We start from the raw sequence: 17,601 nt of genomic DNA on the forward strand, positions 1-17,601 counted from the left end.
TGTATATATCACATTTTGTTTATCCATTCACCATTGATGGACACCTGGGTTGCTTCCACCTCTTGACTATTGTGAATAATGCGTCTATGAATATGGTTGTACAAGTATTTCTTCAAGACCCTGCTTTCAATTCTTTTGGCTATATACTCACTCAGAAGTGGAATTGCTAGATCATATGGTTATGCTGTTTAATTTTTTTGAAGAACTGCCATACTATTTCCATAGTAGCTGCACCATTTTACATTCCTACAAGCTATACACAGATTCCAATTTCTCCACTACCTTGTCAACACTTGTTATTATCTGTCTTGTTGATTATAGCCACCCCAGTGGGTGTGAAATGGTATCTCATTGTGGTTTTGATTTGTGTTTCCCTAATGACTAAAGATGTTGAGCATCTTTTCATGTGCTTATTGGCTTTTTTATCTTCTTTGGATTCTTTGCCCATTTTTGAATTGGGTTGTCTTTTTATTAGCAAATTGTAAGATTTCTTTATATATTGTGGCTACAAGTCCCTTATTAGGTATATGATGTGCAAATATTTTCTCCCATTCTGAAGGCTGTCTTTTGCTTTCTTGATAGTGTCCTTTGAAGCACACAAGTTAACACAGAAATACTCAATATTTGATAAATGGGCCATGGGACTGGAAATGACCAAATAAGTCCCTATAATGTGGCTATGTTTATTTCCCTTATGATTTATTTTCATGACTTTAGTGACCTTGTCAAAATTTTAGTTTTTTTTTTTTTCTTTAAGCAAACAATGACACATACAATCATGTCATTTTAAATTGGAATACACAATTCGAGGAAATTTAACAACCTTGTGATGGATGTGTTATCCTAATATCACAGAGGGAGAAACTGAGGCTCTGAGAGGGGCCGGATTCCTGATTCTATCACCCCGTCAATGTTGTCCTTGAACAAGTTACCAGATTGTTGGGAGGATCAAGTAAGTCAAAGATTATAAAAATCTCCCTCATAAATATCCAATAAAGACCCTCACTGAAAATAATAAAGTGCTTTGTTTGTAGTCACACAGCTAATAAGTGGTAGATCTGAGGCTGGGATACAGCTTCAGGCTTCAGAGTGTGAGAAGACTCATTTAGGGTCCTTCTTTAAAATGCAGATGATCGGAGAAATAGCGTAAAAATATCTGTTTAAACAGCAGACCTGCTGTTGTGTGTGTGTATGAAAACTGCCTTAAGATAAAACCTGGTTTGCCATCAGTTGTTTTTCATCGTCACATAAGATAGATCAGAATGTGATTAGAAGGCACAGGAGGAGTTAAGTTACCTATGAAGGATTACTTTGTAAAATTTAATTTTTCATACCCCTCTCCTTCACACCCTGCTTCACCTCCAACCTCAGTAAGTGGCGGTACCCAGTTACCCAAGGCACGAAGTTAGCATCCAGTGATACTTCCCATTCCAAAGTGGTGGTGGCAATAGCTAATATTTGAGCCAAAATGTGTTCTAGGAACTATTACAAGGTCTTTATGTTTACCAAGGCATTTATGCTCAAAACAACCCTGTTATTATCTGCCTTTTACACGTGAGAAACTGAGGCACAGAGAATTAATAAACAAACTTGCCTGAGATTATATAACTAGCAGCCAGAATTCCAGCCAAGACTTGGGGCTCCAGAGTCCATCCTCTGAAACTCTAGGGTGGCTGGTACAGATCTCTCCTCTCCTTTGCCTGCCTGCCCCAACAAGCTTCCTCCTGACTGGTTTCCAGAACTCTCATTTTGTCACACTCCAATTCGTTTCCCACATTTGTGTTCTACAACACAAATGGAAACATGCCAGTCCTATACTTTAAAACCCCACCACCCATTGCTCCAGTGCTCTTAGCAAGTTCAGCTCCTTAGCCTGGGCCGGCCTGTGTGTTCTGCTGTCCTCATCTGTCTACCACCTTTTAATTTTTTAGTTCTTGGAGTTCACCCGTGTTGTACTCTCATTGCTTAACTATCCCCCCCCCGCCCCGCCCGCCCGCCCCCTTACATCCCTGGAAAAAAAGGACTGGAGCTCAATAACATTTGTCAGATGAATTGCTGAAAAGCAAGAGTGGTTTATTACTGGACGCTGTTATAGACAGGATTTGTGAAATCTTTCCCTGAGCTTCTTTCAAAACTGGATGAATTTTCATTGTGTTCTCATAACATTTCGATCAGGGTACTTCATCATCTTTAAGTGTCACTCTCGGTTTTTGTTTCTGTAATTCTCTCCCAGCTCACTGCATGGTCTAGTGTGAATGGGTGAAAGAGCTGAGCAAAACAGTTCTTCAGCTGCCGACCTAAATGACTAACTTCATGACCTCTCAAGGTCTCTCCTCCGAGCTCCACGCAACTCCGGTTCCGGCATTCGGGAGGGGTGGCCCAGGCTCCCGAGGGGCTGCGGGCACCGCGAGTCCTGGGCGGGCAAGCTGTGGGGTTGCCGCGGCCTGAGCCCTCCTCCCCGGCCCTCCCCCAGCTCTCCGGAGAAAGGAGGGGATGGAGACGCCGGAGAAACGTGGGCTTGGAGAGCCGCGAAAATTTTACTTCGGGTAGAACCCCCTACGGAAATGAGGCCGAGAACCTGGGGCTTCTCCCCGCGCCGGGCCTACGGGTGCCGCTTCCCTGCCCCCCTGCCCTCTTCTCAGCCGGCCGGGGCCTCCTTCCCACCTTCCCTCCTTTTCCCCACTCGGAATAAACAGCCTACAGTTCCCGCAGCTGCAGCGCGAGACTCGAAACGCGCGCCGGGAGCGAGCCCCGGAGGGGGCGGGCGGCGCGGACCGGGAACCGGGCCGGGCGGGACACTGCAGCTCGCGCCGCTCCCCCCGCTCTCCCCGCGCTCCGGCGCCGGGCCCAGGTAGGGGCGGTGCGAGACGGGCCTGGCGGCGCGGCCTCCCTCCCCCTCCCTCCGGCCCGGCCGGGGGCGGGAGCGGAGGGGCGAGGCGCGGCCCCACTTGGCTGCACCCCCTCCCAGGGCAGGCGCGGGCGGAGCCGGGCCCGCCTCAGCCAGCAGCGGCGGGAGTAGCGCCGCGGTGCGCCGCACCGCGGGCAGCGAGCTCCGCATTCGAACCTCCCTCGCAAAGACAGTCTCCGCCCCACAATGCACCGCGGCGGGCAGCCTTTGAAAAAGCGGCGCGGCTCGTTCAAGATGGCGGAGCTCGACCAGTTGCCTGACGAGAGTGAGTAGCACCTCAAAGCACCCCCACTCTTCCCGCCGTCCGCCTGCCCCCGGGTTGCATCCGGCCGGGACGGGCGGCCGTGCCCTCTGCCGGGCAAGTGGGCTGACTGCCAGCCCCGCTGTGGTCCCCTAGTCCTTCCACCCCGGTGTTGCCGCCGCGTCGCCGCCTTTGTTATGGTGTCTGTGTATTGGTTTGTGGGGTTGTGTGAGAGCCAGGGCCGGAAACCGAAAGCCCGGGGGCCCAACCCGGGCGGGGCGGAGGCGGTGGCTGCTCTCCTGGCCCGGTTCGGGCCCCCGGCCGCGGTGGGGGAAGAGCGACCGCCGGCCGCGGGGGCTGTCCTCCCCGCCTGCACCGCTCGCCCGGCGCGGAGAGACGCCTGGCGGGGTTATGTAACTCGCTTTTGGGGGCCGGGAAGGGCTCGGGCTGGGGAGGGGGTGGTCACAGCTCTCTTTCTTGTCCCGGCCTCTGATCCTGTCCTGTGACAGTTCCTGCCGCTGTAGGCACTTATGATCATCACTGCCCTCCCCTCCCTCCTCCGGTGTGTCCACCCCTGGAAGCATTTCCGTGTCAAAGGGCTGACCCCTTCCCCTGGGACCACAGGTGGCTGTGGACCTTTCCAGAGATAATCCAGACTGGGTACACAAGTGTTCAGGCAGCCCCCATCCCGCAGACTTTCTTCTCTGCGTATGTGTCTTAGGAATCACGGGGGTACCTTTACGCATGGATGTGACCATCACCACAGGCATATTCAGTACTCTTCCTGACACCCACCCTGTGCATTGCCTCCTTTAACCACGTTTACTCATTCTGCCACCTCAGACGTGGATGCTCACTTGTGTTTAGTAAGTAAAAGCACTAATTCTGTAGTTTAAGCACAATAGAACTTAATTTTGTAATTTACAATATTGTATTGATATAAAGTATAAAAGATAAAGGCACATCTTTCAGTTAATTACAGATGGGTCCTGATGCACACTCACTATTCGGTTTATGTATATATATCATTTGTGAGAGTTTTTAGTGTAATAGAAACAACTGTTAAATTTATCTGTGCAAGACACTTTTAAAGTGAGAACTGAACACAGCCAATTCTGTTTTCCTTGTGGGGTCGTATATTCTTAATGTGCTGTAAGGTTGAAAGTTCAAGTTGCCAGACTGGTGAAAAGTTGTATTAAGAGAGTTTGTGTTTTAAATTTGCTCTAGACCAGCGCGGAATTCCAGTAGAACTTTCTCAGTGATGGAAATGTTGTGTTTTGCGATGTCCAGTAGGGTAGCCACTTAACCATATGTGGCTATGGAACTCTTAAGATGTGGCTAGAATGACTTAAATTTCGTTTGATTTTTGTTAATTTAAGTTTAAATAGTCATGTGTGTCTAGCGGCTACTGTATTGGATAAGGCATAGCCGTAGACCACCAATGAATTTTATTGTTTCTTATTTGGAGAATACAGTCGATCGTGATTTAGGATGCTTCTAAATAAAGGTGGGCCTGCTAAACACAGTGTGCTCGTCATCTGGAAGTCCTTGATCTCTTTGTCGTAAAGATATTTTATCACCACTTGGAAGTCCCACCCACTAGATAACTGTCATTTAGAATATTTGCTCACTATCATTAAACTTTTATTGAGGATTTACTCTGGTTCTTTGCAGACACTTGGGACTCATACTAGGGTTCAAATTACAACTACACTCTCAAGCTATATAAGATAATCACTTATATTGCTTTGTGACATCTCTGGTACACTAGGGTGTGTGTGGGCGTGCACCTTAGCTTGTGCGATATATGTCTTGTTTAGCTTGACCACAGCTGGTTGAAAGCAGGGATTGCTTTACCTGGTTTGTCACACAGTGCCATAAATCAGGTATATATGAACGCTTAATTTATATGGAATTGAATGTAGGGTAAGAGGCATGGTTAATGAAACTGCAGCAGAAGTGATTTCAGTTTGATACTAGAAGTAGCGATATGTCTCTTTGCCAGTTTTAGTCAAGGGGACTAGTTTGTAAGTTATCCAATAGTCAGTATAACATTAACAATAATAAAAGCTACTATCTATTTAGTACTAACTATGAACCAGGTGCTGTGCAAAGCATACTGTATACATTTGCTCATTTAATCCTCATTCCAGTTGAGGTAAGTACTCTTACTAATGAGGTAGCTGAGGCTATCTTCAGCCCAGATCTTTCCTCTGGGCTTCTGTGTCTAGTATCTCTTGCCCATTTCACATCTTCTCTCAGATGCCTCAGAGGCCCCTCAGACTTTATGGGTTCAAGATCTACCTCATAATCCTACTGCAGTACAGAGATACTTCCAGTGGTTCCGGTCGTAATGAATGGCTCCTCTGTGCAGTCATCTAAAACCTAGATTGAGGTTGTCTTCCACACTTCCCATAATTAAGCCTTTACTGAATCTTGTAACTTTTACCTTCTAAATGTCTCTCGGTTTTACCTACTTCTCACCTTCATCCTGGTCCAAGCTGTCACCATCTCTTCTGCATTAATCGCTTCAGCCTCCCATCAATCCACCACCCAAACCCTCCCCCCCAACCTACACACAGCCAGAGTGATCCTTTCAGAATGTATGTTATGTCATCCTATTGCTGAAAACACTTTACTAACTACAAGACCCTTTGTGGTCTGGCCATTCCCCACCTCTCCAGCTACATTTTGTACCACTCTTCCTCTCATTCTATCCCTTTGAACTAAATTGGACCTTTTTCATTCCCTATACTCACTAGGCTTTCTTTTTTGCACATGCTGTTCTGTCTACCTGGAATGCTCTTCCTTCCTCTCACTTCCAGTTAAGTGCTGCTTATCCTTTAGATCCCATTTTAAGCGTCTGTCCTCCCTGACAAATAATACATCTTCTTATTAAATCTTTTCACACCACTGTGTAATTTCTTACACAATTACCACTGTGTAATTTCTTAGTGGCAGCTGTCACAGTTGCAGCTTTATGTTTGTTACTGTGATTGTTTGGTTAGCTTTGGTTAGAAGTCCCACCAGAGAAGGTGCCATTTCTGTTTTTCTTCATGCTTGCGTTCCAGTTCCATGCATGACAGCTGGCTTACTTCTCTGTTCTTTCTTTCATAACCACCCTTCTCTTGCCAGTGACTTCCCAAACATAATGCCCTCACCCTTCCTAGAATATTCTAAATGTTCTACCTCGGGACTTTTTTACCTGCTGTTTCTACCAGCCTGACTCATTGCTTTGCCCGCCTGTCCTCTCATGGCTAGACCTTTTCACATGTTACCTCCTCAGAGAAGCCTTCCCTACCCACCCTGTGTAAAGTTAGTTACTCCCCACGCTGTGATCCCTTGGTTATTTCCTTTACAGCAGCTGCCACCAGTGTAGCTGTCATTTTATATACTTGTTTATTGTATGTCTCCTCCCACTACAGTGTAAACTTCCCTGAGAACAGAGGCCTTGTCTAGCTTTTCCTTCAGTTAACCCCAGTCCCTAGAATAGTGCTGTGGTAGGTATTCAGTGAATATATGTAGAATGAATGAACATACCCAGTTAAAGCAGGAGTCTAACTTAATTGAATTCACCTGCCTGTAAAATACATGTTCTTAACCTAATCTTTTTTTTTTGATTGATCAAAGTAATACAAACAATAAGCATGGTCTAAAAATTAGTCCTGTACTATGTGCATTTTTCTCTAAGCACTTTTACATATACTAACTCATTTAATCCCCATTTTACAAAAGAAGAATAAGTAGCACAGAGAGGTTAAGTAACTTGCTTAAGATAACACAGTAAGACAGTGGCAGAGCCAAGAGTCAAACACAGCTAGTCTCCATCTGTGTTCTTAACCACTATGCTATATACTATCTCTCAAGAAGGGAAGAAGGTTAAAGGTGGTAGGTCAGAGTCTGCAAGATACAGTCCCTGCCTTCTTGGAGCTGGAATGAATATCCTTACAACTCACACCTCTTCCTTCAGATCTCTGCTCAAATATCACGTTTCAGAGAAGCTAATCATGAGCACCTTATAGAGAAATAGTCTTCCCTCCACCAACTCCCACCCCACATTCCCTATCCTTATTATCCTGCTTTATTTTTTTTCCGGTAGTGCTTATTGTCCCGTGGGGGGGGTGTGTGTGTGTGTGTGTGTGTGTGTGTGTGTGTGTGTGTGTGTGTGTGTGTGTGTGTGTGTGTGTGTGTGTCTGTTTGTCTGTTTCCCCCTCGCTAGAATGTAAAGAGCATCAGGAGCATGGACTTTGTCTGTTTTGCGTGCTGTCCATACCCTCAGTGACTAGAGCAGGGGCCAGGATGCAGGCAGCACTCTACACATATTCACTGAATGAATGAATGAATGATTACCACTTTTTCTCAAATGAACCATGTTTTTCTTGGTAGCTACACTGACACGTCGTGCCCTGTCTACTACTGCTGCTTTCCCAGTTGTGTTGTATTTTTTGAGGCTTCTTAGCAAGGCTTTATGGGCTCTCTCCCCCACTTTTCCCCCTACAACTTTACTGCCTTTGGTCATTAAACTTCACTTTGCCATACAGAAGCTGTTAACGTGTCCTGTTAACCATTCTCCACATCTAGGCAGGAGAGTAGGGGGAAAGCAAGAGTGGCTTTGATGTTGGTGGGTTGTCTGACAAGCCTCTCATACTGCCTTGCAGAGAAGTCAGTTGAGGTTTAGAGATCTGAGATACATAAAAATGTTTCATAGCCAGAACCATGATACTTTATCTGTTTCTTCTCGTTTAACGCCTGTTGTCCATTTATGTGAGTTGTAAATCATTGCTGCTTTTGTTAAAAACCAAGGAGAATTAATCTGTCGTCTCTGATTTTTGTACTTAGTTCATGTTCTTCTATCTTACTTTATTCCCTGAGATCATCTTTTATTTATTTATTTTTGTGTTTTGTGTAATGTCATACTGGACTGGCTCCTTACAGATGTTGACAGACATTTTTAACAAGCCACTTACAAATCTGTTTTTTCTCAATGTAAGTAAAAGGCTAACCTTTCAAATAACATCACTACTGCCTGGTCTTAGATTATATTTTTTTAAACATAAACGGATGTCAGAGTAACTGAGATGAGAAATAGCTGGTTCTAAAATAAAACAAATTTAAAAATGAGGAATGATAAATAATAATTTGACTATGGTAAAAGAAAAAAAAGGTGTTATAAACAGTTTTTTAAATTTAAAGAGGGAGATTTTGCTCATTAGTAATTATGTGAATAATTTCTATTTTGAAGCATAGAAAGGTTTTTTCCCCTGTTAGTTTATTTTCTTTTATTGAGATATAATTAACATATAACATTGTATTAGTTTTAGGTGTACAGCACAATGATTTGATATTTGTATATGTTGCAAAACAATTGCCACAGTAAGTTTAGTTACTTACTAACTACTAATCACCACACAGTTACAATTTTGTTTTGTTTTCTTGTGATGAAAACTTTTAAGATCTATTCTTTCAGCAACTTTCAAATATATAATACAGTATTGTTAACTATAGTTATCATGCTTTACATTACATCCCCAGAATTTATTTATCTTATAACTGGAAGTTTGTACCTTTTGACCCCTTTCACCTATTTTGCCTGTCCCCCACCCCCTGCCTCTGACAACCACCAATTTGTTCTCTGTATCTGTGAGTTTGGTGGGGGTTTTTTGTTTTTTTAATTTAAAAAAATTTATTATTATTATTATTTTTTGGCCATGCCACGCAGCTTGTGGGATCTTAGTTCCCGACCAGGGATTGAACCCAGGCCCTTGGCAGTGAAAGTGTGGAGTTCTAACCACTGGACTGCCAGGGAATTCCCTTTTATTGCTTTTTTTAAGGTGTCACATGTAAGTGAGAGAGATCATACTTTATTATTTTTCAAATGACTTGAACTTCTTTGCAATATACCTATGCAATTCTGAGATTTTCAATTTAGTGCTCCCCCTCTCTCATAAAAACTTCTTTCCCTATCAGTTCTCCTACTTCCCCTCACCTATAGATCCTATCCTTTATTTACATCAGAACCTGTAGCCCAGTGTTTCTCGAAATGGGCCTGAGGGGTACCTGCAACAGAATTCCCTGAGGGCCTTTATTAATCGCACAGTTTCTGCATGTATGGGGAGCTTCCTGGTTATTCTAATATGCACTGATGTTTTAGTCAGTGAACCCCTCCGGCTCCCTAATCCAGCTTGGATCTTTAAGTGTTGCACATACCTGCATTCTAGACTTCCAGGGGACTTATTGTCTGCTATGACAGTCCCTGGATCATTTCCATTTTCTGTTTTCTCCACTCTATTACCACTTCTGATCTTTGCCTCAATAAATGTCAATTCCCTTTCTCTTTTCCTTCTCCAGCACACTTCTGGATGAGGATCCCAAATCACTTTTGTCCCTACTCTTCCTCTTACCTCTCTTTCTACATTTTTCTGTCTTGGGAAGGTTTCCAGTTCTCACAGCTTCAAACAAGACTCCCAAATATCTCCAGTTCTTCCTTACATTGTCTGAGTTTTGGTCAATAGCTTGAATTGTCTACTAGTTATTTCTTTTTTTTTTTAAATAAATTTATTTATTTTAATTAATTTATTTTTGGCTGTGTTGGGTCTTTGTTGCTGTGCACGGGCTTTCTCTAATTGCGGCGAGCGGGGGCTACTCTTCATTGCAGTGTGCAGGCTTCTCATTGTGGTGGCTTCTCTTGTTGCGGAGCACGGGCTCTAGGCACGTGGGCTTCAGTAGTTGCAGCACGTGGGCTCAGTAGTTGTGGCTCGCGGGCTCTAGAGCACAGGCTCAGTAGTTGTGACGCACGGGCTTAGTTGCTCCGTGGCATGTGGGATCTTCCCGGACCAGGGCTCGAACCCATGTCCCCTACATTGCCAGGTGGATTCTCAACCACTGTGCCACCAGGGAAGCCCTACTAGTTATTTCTAATTGCACATTCCACTGTCACTTCAACATTACTAAAACTAAATGGATCACTTTTAACCCTAAACCAAGTTCTTTTTCTCTTACTTTGATTATGAAGTAATACTGATTTGTTTTCATTGTAGGCTCTTCAGCGAAAGCCCTTGTCAGTTTAAAAGGTAAGAATCATAGCATGATTCTTTTAGGTATGACACAAACTAGGAATTTATTTCATTAAATTTATTTGGATATAGTATTTCTCTTTTCTTTCTAAGTTATGATTCATTATAGCTTTTAAATATTGGTTTTCACTGGTGATAATAAGTTCATATGGGGAATCTGCCCTTGGTTTTCTCCCCCTAGAATTATTGATTAAAGAACTTTCTAACTAAATGTTCCAGACATTTCTTACTAGAGTTAAATCGTTTATTAAACAACTGGGCTAAGCTGTATTTTTACATAATTGTTTTTTAAGAATCTTGTCTTATAAGTAGTAATGCAAGTCTCTTGAAATAAAAGAATGATAGTATTTTTTTCTGAGAAAAAGTTAGACATGTTCCTTGGTCTTGCTGTTTCTTTGTGTAAGTACGTTAGACCTATCCTTTTAATATAATTTATTTTGAGATTTTACCTCTTGAGCAAGATTCTACTGGATAAGTAAATTTGGAACCAATGTAGATCTTCTCAAAGGTTCATTAGTACTTTCAGTTTTTAAAGCTACCGTATTATACTTTGGATTGGTGATCTACCAAATTAAGTCCTTCTGGCTTGAGAACACTTATCTTTCAGGATTACCCTAATTTATTTGCCTAGCAGGATCAACCCCATCCCATCTCTTTCCTTTTGTACTTATTAAAATGTATGTCTGAAAAAGTATTCCACTAATTTTTTTCTCCCAATATTAAAGCCATTTCTCTTTTTAAAGAAGTGATATAAATTTTTTATACAAAAATTAGAAAATGCTTTCAGGTAATTAGAAGGAAATAAAACTATCTTATGTATATTCATTCCAGTTTTCTATATCTGTCTCTAAATAAACATATCCTTTTTGTAAACATTAAACTCGCCTTCTTTATTTTCATAACACGCTTAATCGGTAACTTGATCAGATTTTTTCTGGTTGCATACAACTCTGAAGACGTTTATTTGAATTAAGGGAAAAACCCCTGCATATTTCATTTTTGGATATTTCATTTTCATTTTTGGATATCAAGTGTTTTCATTTTTGGATATCAAGTGTTTTACACAAGCAGAAATATGTTCTAAATTCAAGGTTAAAGGAGCTTTTCGCATTTTTCCTTGCCTGCTTTCAGTCAGATTGTACTGAGGTAGTTCTTGGCAAATAAGAATAGAGGAATTATTGAAAAACAAAATGAAATAAGCCACACATGTTTTAATATGAAAATGTAATACTTTGAAGTAGCATTGCCTTGTCAGATTATTTAGCGAGTTTGACAAAAAAATACAGAAAAGATTTTTTTTATTTGTAATAAACTAAAATTATTATGGTCAGTATATTTTTTCCATATTCGTAAATATTTCAGATATATTGCTGTTATTAAAAAGGCCATGTTTATAGTATGAAATCCGTTGAACTAAACTTAAATATCATTAATAATTATTTATTACAGAGGGAAGCTTATCTAACACATGGAATGAAAAGTACAGCTCTTTACAAAAAACACCTGTTTGGAAAGGCAGGAATACAGGCTCTGCTGTGGAAATGGTAAGGAATTAGTTTTTCTTACTCTTTAGAATATGATAGCTAAATTGTCTGTATTATTGTCACGTGCACATTCTTACAGCACTACAAAAATTTTCCAAGGGTTTTCCCCAACTCCAAGCATTTGTGTCATTAAGTGTCATTGAACAGTATTTGATCATACCTAGATAAATAATCTATAGCCTGTGATAATCTGTTCATCATTAAGCATTTGTTAAGTAATTGTTAAGTAATTGTAGTTTCTTTAAGTAGGCAAACCCAAAAAACTCCAGCAACCCGAAATCTTACTTTTAATATAGATTTTTAATAATTTAATAGATTTTTTTAAAATAAAAAGATTGTACCTGGCTCTGGTCCCTACAAAAAGATATATAAATAAGTGGTAGGGTACTGAAATCTTGTGTAAGTCAAGGATAAATGCATTTAGGGCTGGGAAGTAGAGATGAGCATATAATTGGCGTGACTAACAATTTTCGGGGCCTCTCTTCCTGCCCTGCCCAGCCAGGTAGCCAGGAAATTTTAGGGGTCAATCATGAAACAAGCCTGGAGCTAGGTTAGACAGTAGCTGTCAGTAGCCTGGGCAGCTGGCCACAGTGAGTGTACAGGACTCTCCGCGCTGTTAGCATTTCTGTCAGCATCATTCTCTTCCTCCTCTCTGCCCATGGTCAGAGGAGGGGAGCAGGGTAGAAGGGACTTCCTGTCAGGGCTCTTCAGTGTTGAGACTCTCAGTGGGTTTAATTTCACCGGTCCATATCTCTAGCCTTGACCCAGTTGGATGCTTCCCATATGTTGCTAGCCCGCTGCACCGGCTTCAGTTCTAAGTAAGCATGGAACTGTCTTGAAGGGTGGGAGAAGGATTTGAAAAATGATGTGGGTGCTATTGGGATATTATTTCTGTTGTTCTTCCCTATTAAGCCTCTGAACCTAGGATGGACTGTAAAATTTTTCATATTATAAATCCTTAAGTGTGTGATGTACTTTGGATGCTTAAAATTTTTTAGTTCTGCATGCACTTATTAAGTATCTGTTATAGGTATCTTGTATTTTTATTTGCAAATGGAAATTTGTCAACAGTTTTTGACAGCAGATCTAGTATAATATTATATACATTTAGATTTACTCTCTAAAGTGATCTAGTAACTTTGTCCCAACCCAGCCCTATCCAATAGACCTATCAGGTGAAACACCCAACTGGTTGGTATTAATCCAAGCACCAACATAATGAGAACTAGAATTTCCAGAGCTTAATTTTCCTATCTTCAACATTCAAGACTGCCAGTGTACTATACGAAGAAGACTTGGGTTCTAGTTTTAATTAACAGCTAGGTGTTTCATTTCTAAACAAATTACCTACATATGTATCTTTCTACTTTCTAAAATCTGAAATTATTTGTGTGCTTTTTATTACCCGTTCTTCATCCTTCAATACTGCTGCTAATTCGGAGTTAGCTGTATTTTCGAAGTATAGAATTGTGTTTTGGAACAAAAATGGCAGGTGTTTGGCCTTTTCATTAAATAAAAAAATTTCTATCATAGCCTTTCAGAAATTCGAAACGAAGTCGGCTCTTTTCTGATGAAGATGACAGACAAATAAATACAAGGTCACCTAAAAGAAATCAGAGGGTGGCAATGGTTCCACAGGTATGTGTGTGCTAAAATTTTGTTTCATTGAAAGGAAGTGAGCAATCGCTCAGTATAATAAAGTTTATATTTATTGTTGTATGACATTTTGAGTAACAAGTTCTTTAAATCAGTACTTCAGCTCAGCTCCTATTTTAATTACCTAAAACAGGGCATTATTTTATTGATGGACTTTAAGCCAGTGTAGAAAGCCAGTCCTCAGTCTTAAAGATGCACACTCTTCTTTTTTTTGTTTTTGGCTGCACCACAAGGCATGTGGGATTTTAGTTCCCCGACCAGGGATTGAACCAGGATTTTGTGCCCCCTGCAGTGGAAGCATGGAGTCCTAACCACTGGATCGCCAGGGAATTCCCATGCACACTCTTTTTTTAAGCATGGAGATAGTGGATATTCAGCAAATGGATTTGGCAAATTGGAATCAGCTTGGCGTTTGCATGGAAATCAGAGGGGAAAACTCATTTTACTTTGTCATTGAGTGAAGTATGTTGAAGACTTCCCTTATCCAAAAGAGGAAAATATAGAGCATGAAATCATATCTCCTTTTTCATTTTTGACATCTTTTAAAGAAAAATTATAGTGGACATGTAAGAATCAAAGCAATGAATGAAAATTAGATAAGGAAATATTAACCTTAAGAATACAATAATTTTCTCCTGTGCAATGTATAATTTTTGATATAGTTATTCCCTACTTCCCATTCATTTTTTTTTCAAAAGTGTTATAACATTTTCCAGTAGGATGTATCACAGTAGAGGTAATTTTCTCAACCAAGGATTTGGCATCAAATTAATTAAAGGTATTACCAGCAATATGCCCTTACCAAAAACAAAAACAAAAACAAAAAAAAACCCAAAGAACTTTTACATACCTTTATAATCATTTCAAATAGTAAAATACGAAAAAAATAGTAAAATATGTTCGTTCTCTGTAAAATGAACAAAAATATATGAACTTTTTAACATCAAGGACAAGTGTGCATAAGCATCTAAAATTCAATTTAAAAATTTGACCCAGTTGAAACTAACACACAGTGTGCATTTCTTGGCTCAGTAGATGTCGGATACAAGGTTGAATGAATACAAGAATAGTCAACAACTATTTCTTGTATTGATTTTAGAAGAGCTGTGTTATTAGGATAATTTGGATGCTTTAACGCTGTTTAGATTTTTTTAACGCTGTTTAGATTAGGATAATTTGGATGCTTTAACGCTGTTCAGGCGGTATGCGGGCCTCTCACTGTTGTGGCCTCTCCCGTTGTGGAGCACAGGCTCCGGATGGGCAGGCTCAGCGGCCATGGCTCACGGGCCCAGCTGCTCCGCGGCATGTGGGATCTTCCCAGACCGGGGCCCGAACCCGTGTCCCCTGCATCGGCAGGCGGACTCTCAACCACTGCGCCACCAGGGAAGCCCGTGGATTTTTTTTTTAAGTTCTTTTTTTTCCCTCCAACTATTTACTAGGAAAATTTTCAAACATACAGAAAACTCTGATCTTTGTGACTATGAAACCATTCTGCCCTAAGTCTATCCAAAGCCCTCCTCCCCAGGCGCATATCATTCCTTCTGGGACTATTTCACAAAGGCCTTTCTACTTGTGAGCAATACAGAACAAATATAACGTAGGACAGACATGATATGAGACTTCTTTAACTATGTGAAAAAATTTTATATCCTCTGAGTTTTCTCTTTTCTAGTCTTAACATGCCTAGTTCTTTCAATCTTCAGTTACATGATATGCGTTGTTCTCTTACTCTCCTAGTCACAGCCTCAAATCTGGTGTATTCTATCTGTGTGTTTGTTTAAAGAGCACTATTCAGAGCTGGAAAATTATTAAAAAACAACGTTTATTCAGTACTTAGTATGTGCCAGATCCTGTTCTAAGCACTTCATATGTATTACTTTGATTTAATCTTCAAACCCCCCATGAGTTAGGTTACTATTTTCTTATTTCCCATTTTTCAGGTGAGAAAACAGACACAGAGAAGGGTTTTTTTTTGTTTTTTTTTTTAATGTATTTATTTTTGGCTGCACTGGGTCTTCGCTGCCACGCGTGGGCTTTCTTTCTCTAGTTGCAGTGAGCGGGGGCTACTCTATGTTGTGGTGCACAGGCTTCTCACTGTGGTGGCTTCTGTTGTGGCAGAGCATGCGCTGTTGGCCCGTGGGCTTCAGTAGTTGTAGCACGTGGGCTCAGTAGTTGTGGCTCTCGGGCTCTAGAGTGCAGGCTCAGTAGTTGTGGCGCACGGGCTTAGTTGCTCCATGGCATGTGGGATATTCCCGGGCCAGGGCTCGAACTCATGTCACCTGCATTGGCAGGTGGATTCTTAACCACTGCGCCACCAGGGAAGTCCACAGAGAAGTTTCTTGTTCAAGATCACAAAGCTAATAAGTGAAAGCCGATACTAAATGGCAGGCAGCCTGTCTTCAGTGGTCTACTTTTTTGTTGTAGCTTTATTGAGATACAGTTAACATAGCATACAATTTACCTATTTAAAGCATACAATTCAGTCGTTTTAATATATGCGCAGAGGTGTGCAACTATCACCACAACCAATTTTAGGACATTTTCATCATCTTAAAATAAATCAGTAGCAGTCACTGTCCATTTTCCATTTGTTGAATAAACCCTTAAAAGTGTAATTGCTACAAGGGTATTTACACTTAAGCTTTGAAAGATACTACTTAATAACCTATTTATAAAAGTTGTAATAATTTATATTTCCACTAACAGATTGAATATATTTCCTCATACTCAACAGAGGAATCTTTAATACAGTTTTATATTCAATGAGCCACCAATATGCTATTTTAGAATTTGGGTCAATAACTCAGTAGGAATAAAAATAGCACTCTTTCTGATAATAATACTTTATAATAATTTGGTTATTATTTATGCTAAATTACTCATGACATATAATTTTTTTTTACATTAAAAAGTTAATTTTCTAAGTACAATGTGGTATCCTGAATTGGATTCTGGGACAAAAAAAGGACATTAATGGAAAAACTGGAGAAATCCAAATAAAGTCTGTGGTTTAGTTAATAGTATTATACGAATGTTAATTTCTTGGTTTTGACAAACCGTGGTTATATAAGACGTTAACATTAGGGAAAGCTGGATGCAGGGCATGTGGAACCTCTGTATTATCTTTGCAACTTTTCTATAAATCTACAATTTTTCCTAAGTAAAGTTTTATACTAAAAAATAAAAAGTTAATTTTGACCTTCACCCACCCTCCAGATCTGCTTCCCTCTTCCACTGGTAACCAACCACTGTAGTTTGATTATCCTTTTAGATCTTTTTAATACTTCTAAACCTTTATATATGTATTCATAGAAAATATATGGTATTGTTTGGTGTATGTAGTTTTAAAATTACATTAGTAGTATTATTTTCATGATATTGTATCAGGCATCATTCTTTATTTTTTCACTCAAAAGTGTTGTTTTTGGTTTGTTTTTTTTGGTTTGTTTGTTCTTTTGGGGTTTTTTGCCTCGCGACTTGCAGGGGTCTTGGTTTCCTGACCAGGGATCAAACCCGGGCCCCCTGCAGTGAAATCAAAAGTCTGTTTTTGAGATCTGGCCATGCTGACTGATTTAGTTAGACACGCTTCAATATTTCATTTCTTTTTACTGTTTTGTAGTAGTCAATCTTACACCATAATTTATTTATTTTATCGGCATTCAAGTGGTTTCTAAGTTTTCATTATTACAAACAATGCTGTAGTGAACATCCCAAACATATTTGTATAAATTTGCAAGTGTTTTTCTAGGGCAGATGGCTAAAATGTGGAATTGCTGGATCACAGGATATGCACATTTAAAGTTTTTAAAGTAGTGCCAAATTATTCTCCAAAGAAATTGTACTGGCTTATACTTTCAACCAGTAATATATCACAGTGCCTATTTTACCTAATGCTTCCTAACTCAGTATATAACTAAACATCTAGATTTTTGCTAATCTCATAATAGCATCTCACTTGTTTTAGTTGGCATGTCATCTATGAGTGACAGTGAGATACTTTTCATATATGTTTACAAACTTTCTTTCCTTAGCTCAAAACTGTTTTTCTTTCTCCCGTTTTTTATTAGATTGTTGGTCATTTTCTTGTTAGTCTGTAAGAATTTTATATATATTAAGAATATTAGCCCTTTGGCTGTTCATACTGGTTATAATTTTTTTCACAGTTTGTAGTTTGTCTTG

At 40.4% G+C, this 17,601-nt stretch overlaps 1 protein-coding gene across 1 annotated transcript in view; it reads left to right on the forward strand.

Annotated features, from left to right (window-relative positions):
* The first annotated feature begins 3,082 nt into the window (after positions 1-3,082).
* The window catches only part of LIN9 (lin-9 DREAM MuvB core complex component), a 110,662-nt gene continuing 96,143 nt past the window's right edge, over positions 3,083-17,601 (forward strand). Inside the window, exons 1-4 of the mRNA XM_060010871.1 lie at positions 3,083-3,173; positions 10,187-10,219; positions 11,672-11,766; positions 13,300-13,404. Coding sequence (XP_059866854.1) covers positions 3,095-3,173; positions 10,187-10,219; positions 11,672-11,766; positions 13,300-13,404 — 312 coding nt within the window. The 5' untranslated portion in view covers positions 3,083-3,094. The remainder of the gene's footprint in view (positions 3,174-10,186; positions 10,220-11,671; positions 11,767-13,299; positions 13,405-17,601) is intronic.

Source organism: Delphinus delphis, chromosome 1, assembly GCF_949987515.2.
Source record: "Delphinus delphis chromosome 1, mDelDel1.2, whole genome shotgun sequence".
Taxonomy (NCBI): Eukaryota; Metazoa; Chordata; class Mammalia; order Artiodactyla; family Delphinidae; genus Delphinus; species Delphinus delphis.